This window comes from Delphinapterus leucas, chromosome 10 (genome assembly GCF_059928025.1).
Source record: "Delphinapterus leucas isolate spDelLeu-1000000601 "Yukka" chromosome 10, BTC_Dleu_Yukka2, whole genome shotgun sequence".
Taxonomy (NCBI): Eukaryota; Metazoa; Chordata; class Mammalia; order Artiodactyla; family Monodontidae; genus Delphinapterus; species Delphinapterus leucas.
Window position 1 is genome coordinate 42,047,477 of NC_143138.1, and position 23,068 is coordinate 42,070,544.

Here is a 23,068-nt window from a genome sequence, read left to right on the forward strand (position 1 = left end):
ACCCTCTCCAGCATTTGTTGTTTGTAGATTTTCTGATGATGCCCATTCTAACTGGTGTGACGGGATACCTCACTGTAGTTTTGATTTGCATTTCTCTAATAATTAGTGAAGTTGAGCAGCTTTTCATGTGCTTCTTGGCCATCTGTATGTCTTCTTCAGGAAAATATCTATTTAGGTCTTCTGCCAATTTTTGGATTGGATTGTTTGTTTTTTTAATATTGAGCTGCATGAGCTGTTTATATATTTTGGAGATTAATCCCTTGTCCATTGATTCATTTGCAAATATTTTCTCCCATTCTGAGGGCTTTCTTTTCATCTTGTTTGTAGTTTACTTTGCTTTGCAAAAGCTTTTAAGTTTCATTAGGTACCATTTGTTTGTTTTTGTTTTTATTTCCATTACTCTAGGAGGTGTATCAAAAAAGATCTTGCTGTGATTTATGTCAGAGTGATCTTCTGATGTTTTCCTCTAAGAGTTTTATAGAGTCCACTCTTATATTTAAGTCTCTCCATTTTGAGTTTATTTTTGTGTATGGTGTTAGGAAGTGTTCTAATTTCATTCTTTCACATGTAGGTGTCCAGTTTTTCCAACACCACTTATTGAAGAGACTGTCTTTTCTCCATTGTATATCCTTGCCTCCTTTGTCATAGATTAGTTGACCATAGGTGTGTGGGTTTATCTCTGGACTTTCTATCCTGTTCCATTGATCTATATTTCTGTTTTTGTGCCAGTACCATACTGTCTTCATTACTGTAGCTTTGTAGTATAGTCTGAAGTTAGGGAGTCTGATTCCTGCAGCTCCGTTTTTTTCCCTCAAGACTGCTTTGGCTATTCGGGGTCTTTTGTGTTTTCCATACAAATTTTAAGATTTTTTGTTCTAGTTCTGTGAAAAATGCCATTAGTAATTTGATATGGATTGCATTGAATATGTAGATTGCTTTAGATAGTATAGTCATTTTCACAATGCTGATTCTTCCAATCCAAGAATATGGTATATCTCTCCATCTGTTTGTATCATCTTTAATTTCTTTCATCAGTGTCTTATAGTTGTCTGCATACATGTCTTTTTTCTCCCTAGGTAGGTTTATTCCTAAGTATTTTATTCTTTCTGTTGCAATGGTAAATGGGAGTGTTTCCGTAATTTCTCTTTCACATTTTTCATCATTAGCGTATAGGAATGCAAGAGATTTCTGTGCATTAATTTTGTATCCTGCAACTTTACAAAATTCACTGATTAGCTCTAGTATTTTTCTGGTAGCATCTTTAGGATTCTCTATGTATAGTATCATGTCATCTGCAAAAAGTGACAGTTTTACTTCTTCTTTTCCAATGTGTATTCCTTTTATTTCTTTTTCTTCTCTGATTGCTGTGGCTAGGACTTCCAAAACTATGTTGAATAATAGTGGCAAGAGTGGACAACCTTGTCTTGTTCCTGATCTTAGAGGAAATGCTTTCCATTTATCACCAGTGAGAATGTTGTTGGCTGTGGGTTTGTCATATATGGTCTTTATTATGTTGAGGTAGGTTCCCTCTATGCCCACTTTCTGGAGAGTTTTTATCATAAATGGGTGTTGAATTTTGTCAAAAGCTTTTTCTGCATCATTTGAGAAGATCATATGGTTTTTATTCTTCAGTTTGTTAATATGGTGTATCACATTGATTGATTTGTGTATGTTGAAGAATCCTTGCATACCTGTGGTGTGTGATCTTTTTAATGTGTTGTTGGATTCTGTTTGCTAGTATTTTGTTGAGGATTTTTGCATCTATATTCATCAGTGATATTAGTCTGTAATTTTCTTTTTTTGTAGTATCTTTTTCTGGTTTTGGTATCAGGGTGATGGTGGCCTCATAGAATGAATTTGGGAGTATTCCTTCCTCTGCAATATTTTGTAAGAGTTTGAGAAGGATGGGTGTTAGCTCTTCTCTAAATGTTTGATAGAATTCACCTGTGAAGGCATCTGGTCCTGGACTTTTGCTTGTTGCAAGATTTTTAATCATAGTTGCAATTTCATTACTTGTGATTGGTCTGTTCATATTTTCTATTTTTTCCTGGTTCAGTCTTGGAAGGTTATACTTTTCTAAGAATTTGAAAATATCTTCAAGGTTGTCCTTTTTATTGTCATAGAATTGCTTGTAGTAGTCTCGTAGGATGTTTTGTGTTTCTGTGGTGTCTGTTTTAGCTTCTCCTTTTCCATTTCTAATTTTATTGATTTGAATCCTCTCCCTCTTTTTCTTGATGAGTCTAGCTAATGGTTTATCAATTTGGTTTATCTTCTCAAAGAACCTGCTTTTAGTTTTACTGATCTTTCTTATTGCTTTCTTTGTTTCTTTTTCATTTATTTCTGCTCTAATCTTTATGATTTCTTTCCTTCTAGTAACTTTGTGGGGTTTTTTTCTTCTTTCTCTAATTGCTTTAGGTGTAAGGTTAGGTTGTTTATTTGAGATTTTTCTTGTTTCTTGAGGTAGGATGTTATTGCTATAAAATTCTCTCTTAGAACTGCTTTTGCTGCATCCCATACCGTTTGGATCATTGTGTTTTCATTGTAATTTGTCTGTAGGTATTTTTTGATTTCCTCATTGATATCTTCAGTGATCTCTTGGTTATTTATTAACGTATTGTTTAGCCACCATGTGTTTGTGTTTGTTATGTTTTTTTACCTGTAATTGATTTCGAATCTCATAGCATTGTGGTCAGCAAAGATGCTTGATATGATTTCAATTTTCTTAACTTTACTGAGGCTTGATTTGTGACCCAAGATGTGATCTATTCTGGGGAATGTTCCATGTGCACTTGAGAAGAGAGTGTAATCTGCTGTTTTGGGATGGAATGCCCTATAAATATCAGTGAAATCTATTTGGTCTATTGTGTTATATAAAGCTTGTGGTTCCTTATTAATTTTCTGTTTGGATGATCTGTCCATTGATGTAAGTGAGGTGTTAAAGTCCCCCACTATTATTGTGTTACTGTCAATTTCCTGTTTTAAAGCTGTTAGCAGTTTCCTTATGTATTGAAGTGCTCCTATGTTGGGTGCATATATATTTATAATTGTTATATCTTCTTTTTGGATTGATCCCTTGATCATTATGTAGTGTCCCTCTTTGTCTCTTGTAACATTCTTTATTTTAAAGTTTAGTGTATTTGATTTTTGATTCCCATTTGCATGGAATACTTTTTTCCATCCCCTCACTTTCAGTCTATATGTGTCCATAGGTCTGAAGTGGGTCTCTTGTAGACAGCATATGTACGGGTCTTGTTTTTGTATCCATTCAGTGAGCCTGCGTCTTTTGGTTGGAGCCTTTAATCCATTCATGTTTGAGGTAATTATCGGTATATATGTTCCTATTACCAGTATTTATTTGTAATGTGTGTTTTTTTTGGCCGTACATGGGCCTCTCACTGTTGTGGCCTCTCCCGCTGTGGAGCACAGGCTCCGGACATGCAGGCTCAGCAGCCATGGCTCATGGGCCCAGCCACTTCACGGCACGTGGGATCTTCCCGGACCGGGGCACGAACCCGTGTCCCCTGCATTGGCAGGCAGACTCTCAACCACTGCGCCACCAGGGAAGCCCTGTAATGTGTTTTTTTTTTTTTTTTTGGGTCCTTTTCTTCCATTGTGTTACCCATTTAGAGAAGTTCCTTTAGTATTTGTTGTAGAGCTGGTTTGGTGGTGCTGAATTCTCTTAGCTGTTGCCTCTCTGTAAAGCTTTTGATTTCTCTGTCGCATCTGAATGAGATCCTTGCCGGGTAGAGTAATCTTGGTTGCAGGTTCTTCCCTTTCATCACTTTAAATATATCATGCCACTCCCTTCTTGCTTGTAGACTTTCTACTGAAAATCAGTTGTCAACCTTATGGGAGTTCCCTTGTATGTTACTTGTCATTTTCCCTTGTTGCTTTCAATAATTTTTCTTTGTCTTTAATTTTTGTCAGTTTGATTACTATGTGTCTTGGCGTCATTCTCCTTGGGTTCATCCTGCTTGGGACTGTCTTCACTTCCTGGGGTTGGGTGGTTGGGTGGCTATTTCCTTTCCCATGTTAGGGAAGTTTTCAACTATAATATCTTCAAGTATTTTCTCAGGTCCTTTCTCTCTCTCTCTTCTCCTTCTGGGACCCTTATATTGTGAATGTTGTTGCATCTAATGTTGTCCCAGAGGTCTCTTAGGCTGCCTTCACTTCTTTTCATTTTTTTTTCTTTATTCTGTTCTGTGTCAGTGAATTCCACCATTCTGTCTTCCAGTTCACTTATCCGTTCTTCTGCCTCAGTTATTCTGCTATTGATTCCTTCTAGTGTATTTTTCATTTCAGTTATTGTATTGTTCATGTCTGTTTGTTTGTTCTTTAATTCTTCTAGGTGTTTGTTCTTTAATTCTTCTAGATCTTTGTTAAACATTTCTTGCATCTTCTAAATCTTTGCCTCCATTCTTTTTCTGAGGTCCTGGATTATCTTCACTGTCATCATTCTGAATTCTTTTTCTGGAAGTTTTCCTATCTCCACTTCATTTAGTTGTTTTTCTGGGGTTTTGTCTTGTTCCTTCATCTGGTACATGGCCCTCTGCCTTTTCTTGTCTATCTTTCTGTGAATGTGGTTTTTGTCCCAAAGGCTGCAGGACTGTAGTTCATCTTGCTCCTGCTATCTGCCCTCTGGTGGATGAGGCTATCTAATCCTCATGCACTGAGGATGAAGGTGGGGCTGATGGGTGGGGCTGGATTCGCTCCCTGTTGGTTGTCTTGCCTGAGCTGACCCAACAGTGGATCATACCCAGCTCTTTGGTGGGGCTAATGATGGACTCTGGGAGGGTTCATGCCAAGGATTGCTTCCCAGATCTTCTGCTGCCAGTGTCCTTGTCCTCATGGTGAAAGACAGCCACCCCCTGCCTCTTCAGGAGACTCTCCAACACTAGAAGGTAGTTCTGGTTCAGTCTCCTATGGGGTCACTGCTCCTTCCCCTGGGTCCCGAAGCACACACTACGTTGTGTGTGCCCTCCAAGAGTAGAATCTCTGTTTTCCCCAGTCCTGTCAAAGTCCTGCAATCAAATCCTGCTAACTTTCAAAGTCTGATTCTCTAGGAATTTCTTCTCCCATTGCTGGACCCTCAAGTTGGGAAGCCTGATGTGGGGCTGAGAACCTTCACTCCAGTGGGTGGACTTCTGTGTTATAAATGTTCTCAAGTTTGTGAGTCACACAACCAGCAGTTATGGGATTTGATTTTATTGTGATTGCGCCCCTCCTGCCATCTCATTGTGGCTTCACCTTTTTCTCTGGACGTGGGGTATCTTTTTTGGTGAGTTCAGTGTTTTCCTGTCAATGATGGTTCAGCAGTTAATTGTGATTCCGGTGCTCTCACAAGAGGGAGTCTTTTTACTTGCTTTAAAACAGACACACAAAGAAGACCTTTGCCACTTCTATCATAATAGATGGAATAATTCTAATAATTAGTTAAGCAACTGAATTCTAATAATTAGTTAAGCTTTGAAGCATTAGTAGTTTAACAAATTGGTGAATATATAGTGTCTGACTGTACCCCAGTCTATTGGGAAACAATGATAATCTGAAAGCTTTATATAAATATGTCCTATGTTTTGTTAACTCGTGATGTCCCCAGATATCTTTATTTATGAGAGGTGATGATTACCATATTTAGAACCTCTCATGTAAATTATATTCCTTTTTTTTGTTTTTTGTTTTGGTTGAATTCAATCTTTATTTTCATTTTTATCTACATCTAATAGGGTTGAAGTTTATGAAATAAAAAGCTGTAGTCATTATATCTAAACTTTTATTACTTCTATTTGGAAGGCTAAGTTTCTTTCTTCAAATTTTTAAAATTAAAAAAAATTGTTTTATTTTATTTTTATTTAAACATTTTTGTATATTATGGTTTTAAAGTAAGGTTTTATTTCCTTTATATTTGTGTGAGAAAAGCCAGGGAATGGCAAGACAAATAGTACTTAAAATAAGGTTTTTTTAAAACAGAGTTTAAAATTCTCTATTGGTTTTACCTGAAAAGTATCAGACAACAGAATTTTAAGAGGAGAAGGTAGCTATGTAAAAATAATTTTAAGCAATAGCCAAAATAAATATTATTCAAAGTTTAGAAAGTTCATTTTATTTGTTGGCAAGAGAAAAGATGTGTTCTTATGTTTTACTTCAGAGGAGTCTATTTCTCAAAACTTCTTGAACTTTAAGTCAGTGTCAGCCTGTGAATAGAACTATATGGTTACAACAACATGGCTTTGGTATAGTTTTGTCTTTTATACTGTATGTCACACCTCTCCCAGGACATTGTCTACAATGATCTCCTCCCTCCCCCTCTAATTGTAGATTCAATTCTACAACTTCCTTAACATATCTGGGGGGCTAGTTATCAATAAGTGTACGTAGGAAATGCAACCTGGGTGAGGGGCTTGTGGTTTTCTTTTCTCTATGAACATTTTCTTTGACCTATGAGAAATGGACTCTAGGTAGAATATATTTAGAGGAGGATGTAGTAAAAAACTGTATGTATTCTTTGAATATAAATGCTAAAATTGATGTGTTTAGAATAAATGTTATAATCTCTAACCATTGGAGAGATTGTTAGATATTTTAAAATGTGGGTGAGATTAGGCCAGCTTTGCATGATGACAAATGTAAAGGTCACAGCAAGATATAGAAATTTGAAGCTGAGTCATATGAAGAGACTTGGAAACTTTCTCTTCCTCACTGTGATCTAAGATAAAATAACTGTGAGTTTGTCATTTTGGCAGAGAAAACAATAAATCCAAATGAGAAGAGCAATCAAGAGGGTGCACAGGACAGAATGAAACAGAGAGCTAAAACTGGTAAATAAACTATTTTTTAAGTTCCGTTAAAGAAACCAAAGACAGCTTTAGAAGTCCAATCTGTGAAAACTGAAATCAGGTTAGTGAAGCAAGTGATTTAAAATAAATATATGGAAAAAAAAAAAGCCAGGATTAAAAATGTATTTTTCTTTATCACAAAGGCTGTGTGAAAAGAACAATCTGTAGTAAATTTGTAAGTTCAAAACTGGTTATTCCTTTGAGATGGGAGAGCTGGTAGGTTTATAGGGTTTTTAAAAATAATGTTCTAACCTCCAAATCTAGACATCCTAAGTGAAATTTAATCTACTGTAGCCCAGCCATCCAAATACGAATTTGTTTTTTGAACCTTTAGATCTTTAATATTTTTTACCTTACTTTTCCTTGAAAACAGAAAATGCATTTGGTAAGAAACAACTTACCAGGACCCAGATTGTCAGTTATCTTTGTCCAGTAGAGCTGAGAGGCTTAGCATCTTTTACCTGCTCAAGTAAAAGCAAGTATATATGATATTTATCCCATAGGGTAGGCTCAGAAAAATAGAGGTGTTTTTCTCAATCTGTGGCTTAACGGCTTTTGGGAAGTATTAGGCCCTCATGAATTGCATTTGATAGAAGGACTGGCCCTTTGCAGCATATTCTAAAGTCAGGCTAGTTTCACCTCACATTTCAGAAACCACATTCATGCAAGATCTGATGCCCTTATTCATTATGATACATAATTGAACCAAAGGAAAACTAGGGCAGGTTGGTTTTTCAGAAAAAGCTCTGAAGTATGTGTTCTAGTTGTGATTGTGTGGTTAATCAGTTCTACTCAGTGCATTTGTGAAATGAGGGGACCCGTGGTTCTCAACTGGCATGACTTTGCCCCAGATATTACTGTCATGACTGGGGCTGAGCATGCTGCTGGCACCCAGTGGGTAGAGGCCAGGGATGCTGCTAAACATCCTACAGTATCCAGGACAGTTCCCCACAGCAAAGACTTATCCTACCCCAAATGTCACTAATGCTGGGGTTGAGAGACCCTGGGCTAGCCCACCTATTGCCTCCCTTCCAGCTCCAAGAATTCTATGACTAATGATGCTCAAAGCTACCCCTGCCAGGGGCATTTCCTTTCAAACAACATTGATTAGGTGCCTTCTTTTGTGTTTGAACTAAGAACTTTTCCATATTTGATTTACACAAAAGAGGTAAGTAAGCCTCCATTTATGAGAATTTCCACATTCCATAGAGCCACTACTCATAATGATAGCCCTGTTTGACAAGGGACATACATTTTCCTTGGCTCTATGTCAGCAAAATTATGGCTTTACCACTTTTCTAGACATTTCTCTTTCTTGTATTTCCCGAATTGTTAGGTGTAAAGACAATTAACTGAAAGGGAAATTTTAAAAAGTCAGGCAGTCTGATGTTAACTCTTAAAATGCATGCTGTTAGACTAAGTCATTCCTGACCCTGAATTTAATTACACATCTGCAAAATGAGTGTGTTGTATGAAGTACTTTCGAAGGTACCTCCTTGCTATGAAATTCTGTGTTTGTGCCCTTAAATTTTACTGGAACCCTTCTGATATTTCACATCCTTAGATGATCCAAAAAAAAAAAAAAGCAAGTATTAATCAGGTCATAACTTTGGAGAGATGGAAAATCTTATAATCTACTGTCTAGGTCAAAATCATGACAAATAAGACTAGTTCTACCCCCATAGTTTACTTTGATTCTTTTCTTTGTGATTGAGAAAATTGGGGTAGGGAATATTTTCTTTTATTTTGATTTTTTTCCTTTTTAAAAAAATCATGTCCTATTTACTTCCTATTTGTGGAGTAATAAGAAATTATCAATATGATTCATTGTCATTATTTCCCTTTGAATAACTATACTTTGTTTTGCTTTTCCTTAAACTAAAATCCCTGGGAGAGAAATGATTTCTTTTCAAAGTTAAATTTATATATACATATATAAATGTATATATAACATATATACATTTATATATGTGTGTGTGTGTGTGTGTGTGTGTGTGTGTGTGTTCATATAAAAGACACACATATATAACAGCCTGTATCAGGGTCCTGGTATTTGCTACTTAAATTACTTTTTTCCTTTTTTTACATTGGCAAACTTGACAACTATTTCCGTTGCAAATATCCTGAATAGGAAGGCTAAGTAGGCAACCTAAAATTTAAACAAAGATGCTTTCTATAATGAAAGCGAAGCCTTGGCTGTATCTGGATTTCTTGTTTCTGCATCCTTTAAGTGTAGAAGACACCATGCTTTGATTCCTTTGTTTCATAATCACAAAAGACTCTGGGATAATCCTTGTAATGAACTTTGGGGATAATTTTTGCCTTTCTAGATCTCTCTGAAAGGTGATTTTAGACTGGGTGACAGGCTGTGTACAGGAAACACAATTTAGTTGGTGAACATCAACACTTTCACTTAAATTTCTTGGTAAAACAATAGTAGAGTCAAAGGAGCAAAACCTCAGGATATTAAAAACCACAAGATCATTTTTCTTTAAAATTATAACACTTTGTTAACATGAACAATATGAAGGATACATTTAATGTATCTTGTACATTAAATGTGCTGAATTTCTCTTTGAAATTCAGTTTTAACAGTCACCACCAAAATCCTACCCTGAGATATGAAGATGGTATTAAGCCTTAGCTGCCCATGTTGGTGGAAGGACCACAGAGCACAGGAGTGTAGGGGAGAAGGGACTGGAAAGTATTCCTGGGCTTGTAGTCCTTGCTGTGGATGGTGTCCCTGATGAATGGTGTCGCTGCTTCTGTCCACGTTCACTTCCCTTCTGTCTCTTCTTAGCATCCAGCCATTTATGTTTGTGCCAATAAAGATATGGGTGCTTTCTCAGGAAACAGAGCAGACAATATCCTTGATCCCATGGAGCTCATATCCTAGTGGGTTCTAAATATCTGAACCTTGGTCTCTGTCTCCTTCCTGCTACTCTTAACCTTCTCTGCAACCCTCTGTACTTTCTCGCTCTTACCTGTCTACTTCACACTCAGGCTACAGACTCCAAGGCCTGGCCCTCTGGTTGCCTAATCCATTAAGGGACCCTACCTTCACTATTGGTTACTGGAGCCTACTGCTCCAGCAGTAACTTTCCTGCTTCCTGCAAAGGAGAGAAACATTACGATAGAATGCAATGGAAAGAACATGGGCTTGGTGTGATCCTGGGAAGATCAGTCAACTCTCTGAACTTCAGTTTCATCCTAGAAAAATGGGGATACTAATCTCATTTCTAATGGTACCCATACTCATACCCATTCATGATTAAATGAAACAGTCACTGTGAAAGAGCTCTGGACACTTTAAAGAGAATGCAAATTTTTAAATGTTTACTGTTGTTATCATTTCTTTTAGGAGCATTATAATTTTGGAAGAAAGGAGTTGACTTCCTACTAAAGGGCCGCCAAATACATTCTCTTCTTTCTTCCCACCACGATGAGAAATCAGAGAAGCCTCTTTTCTGTGTTACTTTCTAACTTCTTCAACTTAAATTGCGCCTTTTTCCCCAAATGCATCCATGTCAGAATGTAGGATGAAAATTAAACTATATGTATAGAAAAACATAAAACTCAGCATTTTCATGCTCTAGTGCCCACTGTGATTGATTATAAAATACTTCCTCTTTCTTTTCTCTTGAGCATGTCTTAGTCAAATATCTTCACACTTTATCTATGTTATCTGCTCTGTGAAACTTGCTTTCAGACAACCACAAACTTTCAGAACTAAATAATCCAAATCCTATCTTCACAATTATGTTTTAGTCCTTTAATTTTTTTAAATAGGGAATTTGAAGTAGCTAAGCATATGCTAACTTTTTCATATTTAACAAGTTCAAATTTTTTTGTTCAAGTCAGGGTCTGAAATAGATGTGTTGCTTTAAGTATGTCTGTTTTTAAGATTCACATGGATGCTTTAAAATTAGGGCTGATAAGCAAGAAGTTATGCCATATGTTCAAAATTAAGAGACCTAAGTTATCTTGGCTTGATCTTAGTGAAATGTAGATGATTAGAATCTCTTCTCAGTAATTTGGAGTTTCTGAGATCATGTCTGTAAAATGTTGATACCTCTTTGGCCGAAGGAGGCACTCTTTAAGAAATACATTGTAATCGTCCTTGACTTTATGAACGGGGTGTTGTTTTAAATTAAAACTTTAGCAGAAATGCTAAAATTCTGATTTTGGATTACTATAGGCTCCAGGCAGGAAAGAAAAGCTGACTATAAGTGCTGCATTTAAAAATGTGTTGTTAAAAATAGAAAAAAATTCATGTTCCCAAAGAGGTGGGAAGAGGGAAGAAAGGATGGAGTTAAAGGCTCAAGTAATTTCACGCAGTGGTGCTCTGAGTTTCAAAAGGCACAGATAACTGTGTGTGGTGTGTAGAGGGGACAGTGAGAGCAAAGGGAAAATGGATTTTCACCTTTCACTACCAAACCACAGGAAAGGAGGTTTAAAAAAACAGGTGGAACAAAAGAGCCTCAGATGTGTAGGCTTTAATGAAGAGCCCATATGCATTCCAATGTCCTTTTGAGTGTTGCAATGGAAAGAGCTTTTATGGGTAAACAATTTGACTTGATGGCTGAGTAGAAAGTGGGCTTCTTCTAGAGTGATGAATGCGTCAGATATTGCTATAGCATTACTCTTATGATGTCTCTGTCAATATCTAATTCTACTGGCTCTGTAGTTCTTTTAACAAATAAAGCTAAATGAATTTATTCTCTGCATGTTTTTGGTAATCTTTCTGTAATGAACAAAGATGTTATTTGCTTCATAACTTCGTGTGTTCTTGAAGTTTTGCAGGATATGATTATCAAGCCAAATTGTCAATTCTTTTTTAAAAATAAAGCTCTTAAATAAAGCTTCTTTTCTTTTGAAAAATTTGTTCTAAGTATTTTTACATTGAAAAAGACAATTCTCAAGTAAGTGAAAAGCACTGTAAGGATTTTATGGGAAATAACTATGTTACATATCTCACTGATAAAAACACATACAAGAGAATTTTACGATTCCTGTTCTTCCCTCAAAAACTAGAACCTTATGAGATTCATCTATTGAATACCAAAGCAGCATAGAATGATGTTCATTTTCAAGAATCATTTTGAATAGTGATCTCCAAAGAAAAATGTACCAACCTCAAGATAATTCATTGGAAGGGAGGTAGGGTGCAGGTCAAACGTTAAAAAGATTTTCTTAATGTGTGTTGTTTTCAAACCTTTAGGTTTAGAAGCTATAGCCTGTGGGTCAGATCTGTTTCACCACCTCTTCCATAAAGCATTATTGGCACACAGTCATGCTTATTCATTTATATATTATCCGAGGCTGCTTTCACACTATCATAGCAGTAGTAATTGTGACAGAATATATGGTTTGCAAAGCCTACAAAATACAGTATCTGGGTTTTTTTGGTTCTTCTTTCTCTAATTGTTTTAGGTGTAAGGTTAAGTTGTTTATTTGAGATGTTCGTTGTTTCTTGAGGTAGGATTGTATTGCTATAAACTTCCCTCTTAGAACTGCTTTTGCTGCATCCCATAGGTTTTGGGTCATTGTGTATACATTGTCATTTGTTTCTAGGTATTTTTTGATTTCCTCTTTGATTTCTTCAGTGATCCCTTGGTTATTTAGTAGTATATTGTTTAGCCTTCATGTGTTTGCATTTTTTACAGATTCTTTTCCTGTAATTGATATCTAGTCTCATAGCGTTGTGGTCAGAAAAGATATTTGATATGATTTCAATTTTCTTAAATTTACCAAGGCTTGATTTGTGACCCAAGATATGATCTATGCTGGAGAATGTTCTATGAGCATTTCAGAAGAAAGCGTATTCTGTTGTTTTTGGATGGAATGTCTTATAAATATCAATTAAGTCCATCTTGTTTAATGTGCCATTTAAACCTTGTGTTTCCCTATTTGTTTTCATTTTGGATGAGCTGTCCATTGGTTGTAATGTAAATTGATACAGCCACTATGGAGAACAGTATGGAGGTTCCTTAAAAATCTAAAAATAGAACTACCATATGACCCAGCAATCCCACTACTGGGCATATATCCTAAGAAAACCATAATTCAAAAAGAGTCATGTACCACAATGTTCATTGCAGCTCTATTTACAATAGCCAGGACATACAAGCAACCTAAGTGTCCATTGACAGATGAGTGGATAAAGAAGATGTGGCACATATATACAATGAAATATTACTCGGCCATAAAAAGAAACAGAATTGAGTTATTTGTAGTGGGGTGGATGGAACTGGAGTCTGTCATACAGAGTGAAGTAAGTCAGAAAGAGAAAAACAAATACTGTATGCTAACACATAAATATGGAATCTAAAAAAAAAATAATAATGGTTCTGAAGAACCTAGGGGCAGGGCAGGAATAAAGACGCAGATGTAGAGAATGGACTTGAGGACACAGGGAGTGGGAAGGGTAAGCTGGGGCAAAGTGAGAGAGTGGCATGGACTATATACACTACCAAATTTAAAATAGATAGCTAATGGGAAGCAGCCGCATAGTACAGGGAGATCAGCTCAGTGCTTTGTGACCACTTAGAGGGGTGGGATAGGGAGGATGGGAGGGAGATGCAAGAGGGAGGAGATATGAGGATATATGTATATGTATAGCTGATTCACTTTGTTATACAGCAGAAACTAACACACCATTGTAAAGCGATTATACTCCAATAAAGATGTTAAAAAAAAATACAGTATCGGGGCCTTTACAGAAAAAGTTGGCTAACTCCTAACCTAAAGCAGTAAAAAAGATTTTAAGCTTTCCTGATGTATATGGTTTCACATTGGTCTCTTTTGTAGTTCTGAATGCTAGACACAGCTCATGTATATTCTAGGTGAGATTTCCTGAGTAAGGGTCTCTTGCCCCATCCTGTACTTTCCATCATCATTGAGATTCTTTCAACTACAAGAATCTAGTAAGTATAGTCCTGCCTGAGGGTGAAAAAAAGAGTCATGGCTCTCCAACTTGTTGCAATGGACAGAGAGTCCTTAGTTGGCTATTCCTTAAGCCTGTTGCACCCTATTGCTGTTCATGTGCCCAACTGGGTATATGACTTATCATTTCAATTATTTTTGACTAAAATAATCTTCAGAGAGTGAGAAGATAACTTTACTAAAAAGACTCCTGCAAAATAATCTAGATTGAATATTCCACTATTCATATAGACATAAACAATAAGAAATGACAGAGGTCATCATGTAACACCTAGGTCTAGATAAGCTATGTTATCAACCATAAATATAAGTTATATATTTATCAGTGTTAACCTACTGGAATTTGACAAGAAGTAGGCTAATTTTTTGAAATTTTTGAAATTATTTGCAATAAGATTTTATATCTGCTTTCATTATATTTAAAAATTTTATTGAAGTATAGTTGATTTATAATTTTGTGATAATTTCTGCTCTACAGCAAAGTGATTCAGTTATACACTACATTCTTTTTCATATTCTTTTTCATTATGGTTTATCACAGGATACTGAATATAGTTCCCTGTTCTATATACGGTAGGACCTTGTTGTTTATCCATCCTACATATAATAGTTTGCATCTTCTAATCCCAAACTCCCAATCCATTCCTCTCCCCCACCTCCCACCCTTGGCAAACACAAGTCTGTTCTCTATGTCTGTGAGTCTGTTTCTGTTTCATAACTACTTTCATTTTTAACGTACCTAGCCCTAACCTTATATTTTTGCCTTGAATTTTAAGTAAAAATTTTATTATGACAACATAATTAGTAAGACATTTCCAAAGTAGGCATCTGGGGCTTGGAAATGATGTTCAATTTTCAGGAATGTTTGAAGACAAAGAGCACTCAATATTATAATTTTTAAAGTTTTGCTTAAGTAAATGTTGAGAATCTTTTATGAGGAATCTTAATAAGGGAAAAATTGAAAACCCAATTTAATTGGGGATACATGTGTTCTTCCTGCTACAGTAAACATCATAATATAATACATAGAAAACAAAAGAATGATGAACTGAAATTCATTCCTTTGTATCAAATACCATTAGAAAATGCGTAGAAAATGCCACTGAAGATTTGAAAAAGTAAGAATAAGCAAATTACGTTATATTGGAATTTTATTATTCAGCCGGATCAAAGTATAAATTTAAAAATATTCTCACTTTATAGCATTTGTGTTCTAAATATGAAATATATGAGTGACATTTTTTTCAGACTTAAAGGAAAAATAAGTCAGCACGTATTTTATTTTCTAAAATAAGTGACTTTAATAAAATCATTTTTTCAGACTTTAAAGGAAAAATAAGCCAGAAATAAGTCAGAATATATTTTATTCTCTAAAATAAGTGAATTTAATGAAATCACTGTTCTTTGGGAAAATACCCATCTTGGATGTGTGGGATACACCTTAATATGCAAACCCCCAATCCCGTGTCTTTGCATGGGTGCATATGTTGGCAACAGAAGATCCCTGAACTGATTTTGTTCTAGGAATCGGAGGAGGTAAGGCTATAGAGTGAATCACAGAGGAAGTCATATTTGCAGGAGGCTCTCTCTTTCTGTGACAGCCTGGACACAGATAAGTTGCTATGTGAAATACTGTATAGCTGACAGTCTTCATTGTTTGAGGAAAAATAAGGACTAAATAGACTCACACCCCAAAGCCTGTATCTTTGGAGCACAAAGACAATCTCAGGCGGTTGGTCCCTTCCTCATATGAACCTCTTGCAAAAATTTATGGTCTAGGAAAGATTCCTTTACTATTGAGATAAATAAATTTTTAAAAAAGGGAAAAGAAAAGTTCCTAGATTAGATAACAGAAAAAGCAGTCTTTAAGCTGGGACTGTTAAACCAAGTGATTGAGAACAGCTGAGGATAACAAAGTGTTCTAGGTGCTACAAACAAAAGGAAAGGAGAGGTTATAATGTGCAGAATGGGAAGGTTGAATTCAGGCCAAAATTTCCTTAAACAAGACAAACAAGACCCCCCTTATATGCTAAAGGATAAACTTTACATGGAAAATACAATCATTAGAGTATCTAAACATTAAAATGTAACATCAACGCTCATAAGGCAAAAGCAAGAGATAGGATGAGAAAAAGTGAAAATATATTGGTGGTAAAATACTTTAACTCATTTTATAGTTGTTGATAGATTACATAGGACAGTAGGTAAAAATAGATCCTCTAAAGTAAATTGAATTAATATATATGTAGCTGGGCTCTGTATCCTGCAAAAAAGCCAAACCAAAACAGAAACTATTCTTTTGCATATCTGTGGACTCTTCACAAAACCCAACCATGTATTGAGGTTAGGCCCAAAAGGAAAAGCTTTTAGTTGCCATGATAAAAGTAATACAAGATAGGGGTAGGGAATTAAGAGTACAAACTACTATGTAGTTATTTATTTATAAAATAAATAAGCTACAAAGATACATTATAGAGCACAGGGAATATAGCCAATATTTTATAATAACTATAAATGTAGTATAATCTTTAAATTGTGAATCACAATGTTGTACACCTAAAATTTATATAATATTGTAAATCAACTCTACCTCAGTAAAAAAAACTATTAACTGCCAAGATAAAAATAATACAGAGAAATTTCTCTGATCACAAAAATTTTATAAATTAATAACAAATTTAGAAAACACAAAAAGTCCCTGTTGAAAAATTTGCTCTTTAACAAATTATTTTATTAAAGGGGAAATTCAAAATAAAATTTCTATGTGGAGAAAAAGACAATGAAAAATCATCTATTATAACTTATAGAATATAGTTAAAATAGCCCTTGGAAGAAAATTTATAACTCTAAATATGTTTAATGAATAAGAGAATAAAAATAAATCAATTAAATATTCAATTTGGAAAATTAAAGAACAGTAAGATCTCCTGCTCATAAGAAAAGTAAAAGAAAGGAACTGATGAGAATTGACAAAAATAACTGTAAAACAGAAAAGCTGTAGAAAGCATACATAAAAAATATGTTTTTGAAAAAAGTGTGTAAAATAGTAACAGTGTAGTAACACTATTACAGTGTAACAATACTTTCAAAATTCTGAAGGGAATTATTTTGCAACTTAGAATTTTGGATTTAATTTTAAAAATTAAATGATTTAATCCAAAAAAATTAAATGATTTAGTCCAAAAAATTATGCAAGGACAGAACAAAGTTTTCAACATGCAAGGTGTCAAAAATTGGCTTCCCAAATTCCATTTTCCCAGGAAGCTCCTTTAAGTCCCAGTGAATGAGAAGAAACATGGAAAAGAAAAAACATGGGCTACTGGAAACAGGAGATCAAACACAAGAGAAAAGCAAAGCAAATTCCCAGGACAAAGGTAAAAAGAATCGCAGGATAACAACCTACACAAAGCATAGAAGACAAGCAGCACAGATTGGAAAACGTGCCTCCAGTGACATACCTGTAGAGGCTGTCACCACCAACGGTCCTTTCTGCTTTGTACAGTCCTGACCACAGACAGTGCTCAAGTGAGCTTGTCCAAAATTCTTAGCTCTCTTTGGCCTGTGCAAATGCTGATAAAATTCTGCTCTCTCCTCCCTGCCCAGTTGCCTGGAATAGCTGATACCATCTGACCCTACAGAAGTGTTCAGGTTTGACCGACTCCTGAGAGATGGAGGTTAGCCCAGAGAGCTTAGAAGCGTAGAACACAGAGCAGCACACCCTCTTCAAACTTTTCCCTCTGGTTTGGTTAGACCTTGGTTAGATTGCTCTCTATAAGGAACTCTTGGATTCCCCTGGATCACTACAGGCTGCCTCCTGACATTTTCTCACAATGGATTCTTGAACCATCTGAGACAAATGATACAAATGAACTTATATACAAAAGAGAAACAGACATAGAAAACAAACTCATGGTTACCAAAGGGAAAAGGTGGAGGGAGGGATAAATTAGGAGTTTGACATTAACATATACACACTACTGTATATAAAATAGATAAACAGCTAGGACCTACTATATAGCACAGGGAAGTATACTCAGTATTTTGTAATAACCTATAAGGGAAAATAATCTGAAAAAAATAGATATATGTATGTATAACTGAATCATTTTGCTGTCTACCCAAACTAACACAATATTGTAAATCAACTATACTTCAATAAAGATAAATAAATAAATTTTAAAAAAACATTCAAGGAAAACACAAAAAGCTGAAGCCAGACTATAAACCAGAGACTGTTCAGCTCCTCTTCCTAGGCACTGTCAACTATCAATAACAATGCTGTCTTTTTCTTACACAGCTAGTCTTTGTGCTTACTACTCAATTTTCATATTACTCCTTTTCCACACTGATTAATTAGTTGTTGATAAAATAATGAAATGATTGATTGAGAAATAAAACTCAATTAGAATACATTTTAATCTAAAAGCCATCTTTAGTGGGCGAATACTACAACCCTTCCATTAAATTGCACGTTTACGTGACTATTATTTAATAATAATAATGTTAGAGGCAATAGCCAATGGGATTAGACAAAAGAAAGTCCTGCAAAGTATAAAAACTGGCAAAGAAGAGATAAATTTATGACTGTGTTAGGTGATTTAATATTTTAGGTGATATACCTGGGACTTCCAAGAGAATCACTGAATGATGATTATCATCAGTGAGACAACTCAGTAATGTGTGTTATAGGGAATCCATAGCTTTCATGTACTGATATAGAAATGTTCCAAAATTGTAATCAAATGGAAAAAAAAAAACCTCAAACAAATAAGATGCAGAACACTGTGTATAGGATGCTATCTTTTTAATAAGTGTATGTTTGTAGTCTGTGTGTGAAATGAGAATATATATTTGTAATTGCTTGATACATAAAATAAACACTTGAAGCACAAACAAGAAACTAATAAAACACTTTTAGTCATATTTTCAAGGTACATAAGGTTAAAACCCCTCATTTTTACAAACTTAAAAACCCTAGAATTTAATTTTCTAACCTGCTTAAAATTTTCCAAGAGTTTTTTAAAGTATGTTTTGAAGTAAGTTTTTAAGGTAAGTTTGAACCCATTGTGGGGGCATCTACTGATACAGCAAACACATTCAGCATAAATTTTAGAAAACCAATCGGTGGCTTAAAAATACATGGCTTTGGCAAAATCAATTCAGCTTACATGAAAAGAAATATTAATTGTATAGTCTTAAAAGTTGAATTTACCTGTTTAGCTGAATGTCATTTTGAGCAATGTGCATTATTTTGTACTGAATTTCCATTTCACACAAAGCCAAACACATTCATTCATTACTAACGGCATTCTTGACCTCATTGAAAATATTATATTCTTTTGAAAACTCAATTGTTACTGCATTAAACATCTGCTCTGTTAGGCATTATGCTTGATGCTGAGGCCTCAAAGGTGAATAAAACAGGTTTTATTTTAGAAGTTTTATCCCCTAAGAGGTTTTACTGTAGGATAATCACTGTCAATTTATTACATTACATTAAAAATTTCAGGAATATAAGAGGTGCTTTAAAAAGATCTGCAAAATAGTAGCCCTTTTCTTTTATGATGGGTATATATATATATGTCTTTCTTGTGAGTTTTCTTTGTAGATTCATGACTTCCCTCTTGTGGTTTCCTTGTTCTGTTCACATAATTCAAGGCCTCATCTAGCAGCTCTTACTTTCTCAAAGACTTCCTCAGGCAGGCATCCCTTTCCAGGGGATGGAAAGACCCTCTCTAGTTAAGACCTCATTACCTCTCCCCTCTACATTTGAGCACGTCTGTTTGTTCTCCAGTTTCTTTCCAAAGTAACACCCTGCCTGGAATGGACATCTTCGTTCATTCTTTCTAGACTCACCCCTTCCTGAGCCCTTCCCCATACTCAGCTCAACCGGAAACTCATGGCACCATGAATTATACAATGATTTGATACCCTTTATGATGCTCTCCCCCTTTCTGCCCCCAGTTTCTTCCAGACCAAATCACAAGCACCTTTAATTTAATTTCCACTGTTACTACCTCTTCAATGAAAATTCTTCTAGTCCCATCCTCCCCACTTTGGGATGAGCTCTCTCCTTCCTTAAACAAACATGGCCCTGTTGGGAGACTCTGTGGGCACTTGATCAGTTCTGCAGGAGAGGCTGGAGACGGGCGGCCAACGGGAATTACTGGAAGAGACAGACAATGCACTATAAAAGAAGGAGTCTTGTGAGGATCCAGAATATGAAGGGAGGTTTTCTTCCAACTAGTAAAAGATTCTGATGCAAAGTCTATAATATTTAGACTTAATTCCAAGTGAGCTTGACCTTTGCCCACTAACATCCTCTTTATGCCTTTCTTCTTCCCAGGATGTGCCTGTCCCTCCCAAGCCTTTTTCTCTCCATCCTTTATATCAAACTAAACTCCATCCTCCTGCTAAGTCTCTGATGCATCCACAGACCCTCCCACATGCTGACTGTCTTACCCCAGGACCCTTCAGTCACTTGTCCTCCTTCTCCCTGAGTGATGAACAGGAGAATTCTCACACCCTGTTTAGTCACAACGCATATAATAAGGTGAGAATGCCCTGTGCTGTGAACCTTCTTCATGCTTAACTTTCGAAACTTATATGTGGATGAAACATATATTAAGAATATTTAAATATATTACGAATGTTAAATATTTGTGTGAAGACACATGTCCTTAAAAAAAGATAATAATTAACCTTGGGGAATTATTAAATATTTATGTTTCCTTTAAAAGTCATTTCCTAATTTGCATTGCTTATTGTTTCATGTTCTAATCCCAAGGTGGAAATCCCAAGACATGTTTCAAAACCTTAAAAGATGCCATTATTAATTTATCTTCTAGTCTTAGTTTAACATTCTTAAAAAGCTTCTTAAAATGACAATACCTTGATGAGGAAGCATTTATAATTGAAGTCAGTGGGCAAATAAATAATTAGAATTTCTGCAGATATCTGCAATAAATATTAATATTTTATTTAAAAATGTATCTATCTGTCTCATAATGTATAGTGATGGGATATGTAACAAGTAATGAGGTGTTCAGTACCTTAAAAATATGTATATATATTTTTAAAAAAGCAAAAATACTTATAGTTGGCTTTGGAATGTAATCATATATATTCTATTAGAAGCAAGCAGTCAATAGCACATAAGGCTTATGTATAAGCATCCTTTGCTCTTCTGAGCATCACCATAAAGACATTCTGGCTTAACACAGACTCTCAGACCTTGAAACTTTTCTAAAAGAATTGACTAGTCAAAATCAACCTGCAATTAAATCTTTTTTTAAAATGTAAAATCTTGTTTTAAAACATTTGTTTTGCAAATTCTCTATATTTAATGAAATACACCTCTATATTTGGAAATCAATCAAGGGCATATGTAGTTGAACAATATTCCTTGGGCCTTAAAGCATTAAAAAAAATGTTCATAAACCCAGTCTAAACACAAAGAATCATCTAAAAAGTGAACATAATTATATGAGGAAAAATTATCTTTTATACTTAATAACATTTATCATGACTGAGTTGTCAACCCTGAATTAAATTTTTAAAACATCCGTTTTCTGCAAAACAAATGTTTTTAGGCAAAGTTCAGGATGACATTTGTATGGCCTTTGGTTCCTTCTCATTCTAGGTCTAGAAAAAGAAGTATTTCAGGGAGAGTATGATATTTTAAAATGATTTTATATTATCTGTAATTCTCTCTCTTTTAGTACTAGCCAACGTCTATGACATCCATTTAGCTATTAAATAGAGTTAAAAATTCTGATACTAACAACCATTTTCTTATATAAATTATCATCTATGATAGGATTATAATTGTATTTTATAGATATCAATTGCTTCAAATAGCTCTTCTTTTGACATTTTTAGTGGTGTTTTCTGGAGACATTCAGCAAAGGTAGAGTCAGTATTTCATTCATAATTTAGCCTTTGCTTGGTCAGGCTGTGAAAAACAATATATGAAAGCCATTTGAGGCTAGACAACTATTTTCAGTCTACACAAGCTTCACAATAGATTTCATCTCTCAGTGTCTGAGATTTATTGATATTTTCACACCTGAAATGATAATAATGATGATGATGATGATGTTGTAGTTAGACAACATTTCTTGATGGAAGATTCAGTTGCTTAGTTTTGTATTTTAATTGCTCCTATTAAAATGTATGAATTTTACTTAATTTGATATCAATGTTTACAAACACTGTGTTGTAAATATTCAGCCAATACCATACCAAGTTATCAAGACTTGTGTTTCTTTTTTACTGAAAATAGCTTCTTGTCTGAAATTGTAAAACGTAACTGTCATTTAAATTAACTTCTCTACAATATCCTAACATCCTTCCCAGATCTCACTTTGCAGCTTTATCTGCTGGGCTCATCTCCAAACTCAAACCTTCCCTTCCCTCCCCTCCCCCAGAGGTCCACATTGAACTCGACCTTACATAACTGCCTCTGGGGCTCCCTTATCAACTGGGGCTACAGAAGATGTTTGACAAGTTTTGTTCTCCTGTTTCATCTGTAGTGTGTGCTTCTCTCTTGTCCTAAATACTTACACTAATCCCTGCTCTATTCTCTTACTGTCATTAGTTCATATGATGAACTTCATATGATGTCCTATCATATATGAAGATGCTCAGGTGTTTCCCTGTTATTGTGCTTAAACCAGTATTTCCTCTCTTTTCCCCGTCTCATGAAGGGAGTCATTACTCTTATTTCCTTCTTTAACCCTTATAACTAACATAGCCCAATGGATAAGAGCATGGTGTCTTTAGTCAGTCCATCCGAGTTCATTTCTTGAACCCACTCCTTCCAGATGGTGATAGTGGGCAAGTGAGGATGATAATAGTACTGTCTTAATAGAATATTATGAGATTAAGATGGACTGATATGTATAAAGCACTTAGAATAGTGCCTGGGACATAACAAGAACCATATAAGAGTTAGGTCTTTGCATAAGCCTTCCTGAATTGTCATTGCCATCACTCTCCTACACCTTCATTTGTTCTTTTTCCATTGAACCCATCTTCTTTGTATGCAGAAACTTCAAAACACAAAATAAAATGAATACTTCCCCTTCCTTTTCCTTGCTGATGCTACAAACCTAGTAATTTCAAGACTTTCTCTCAAAGTGATCAGTAGCCATTGCTCTTCTGTAAATTACTCTTTAATTCATTCTTGAAGGCATTTTGTCTTTCACCTCAACCACTCTACTGAAATTTCTCTCTCAAGGGTAAACTGCTTGTCAGCAAACTCAGCTGAATTTTCTGAGTCTTCT

The 23,068-nt window shown here is 35.2% G+C and overlaps 1 protein-coding gene across 1 annotated transcript in view; it reads left to right on the plus strand.

The window, feature by feature from the left end:
• Window positions 1-20,520, plus strand: part of MLIP (muscular LMNA interacting protein) — a 113,166-nt gene extending 92,646 nt beyond the window's left edge. The window contains exon 12 of the mRNA XM_089918917.1: window positions 20,128-20,520. Within this exon, the coding sequence (XP_089775043.1) occupies window positions 20,128-20,373 (246 nt within the window). The 3' untranslated portion in view covers window positions 20,374-20,520. The remainder of the gene's footprint in view (window positions 1-20,127) is intronic.
• The last annotated feature ends 2,548 nt before the right edge of the window (window positions 20,521-23,068 follow it).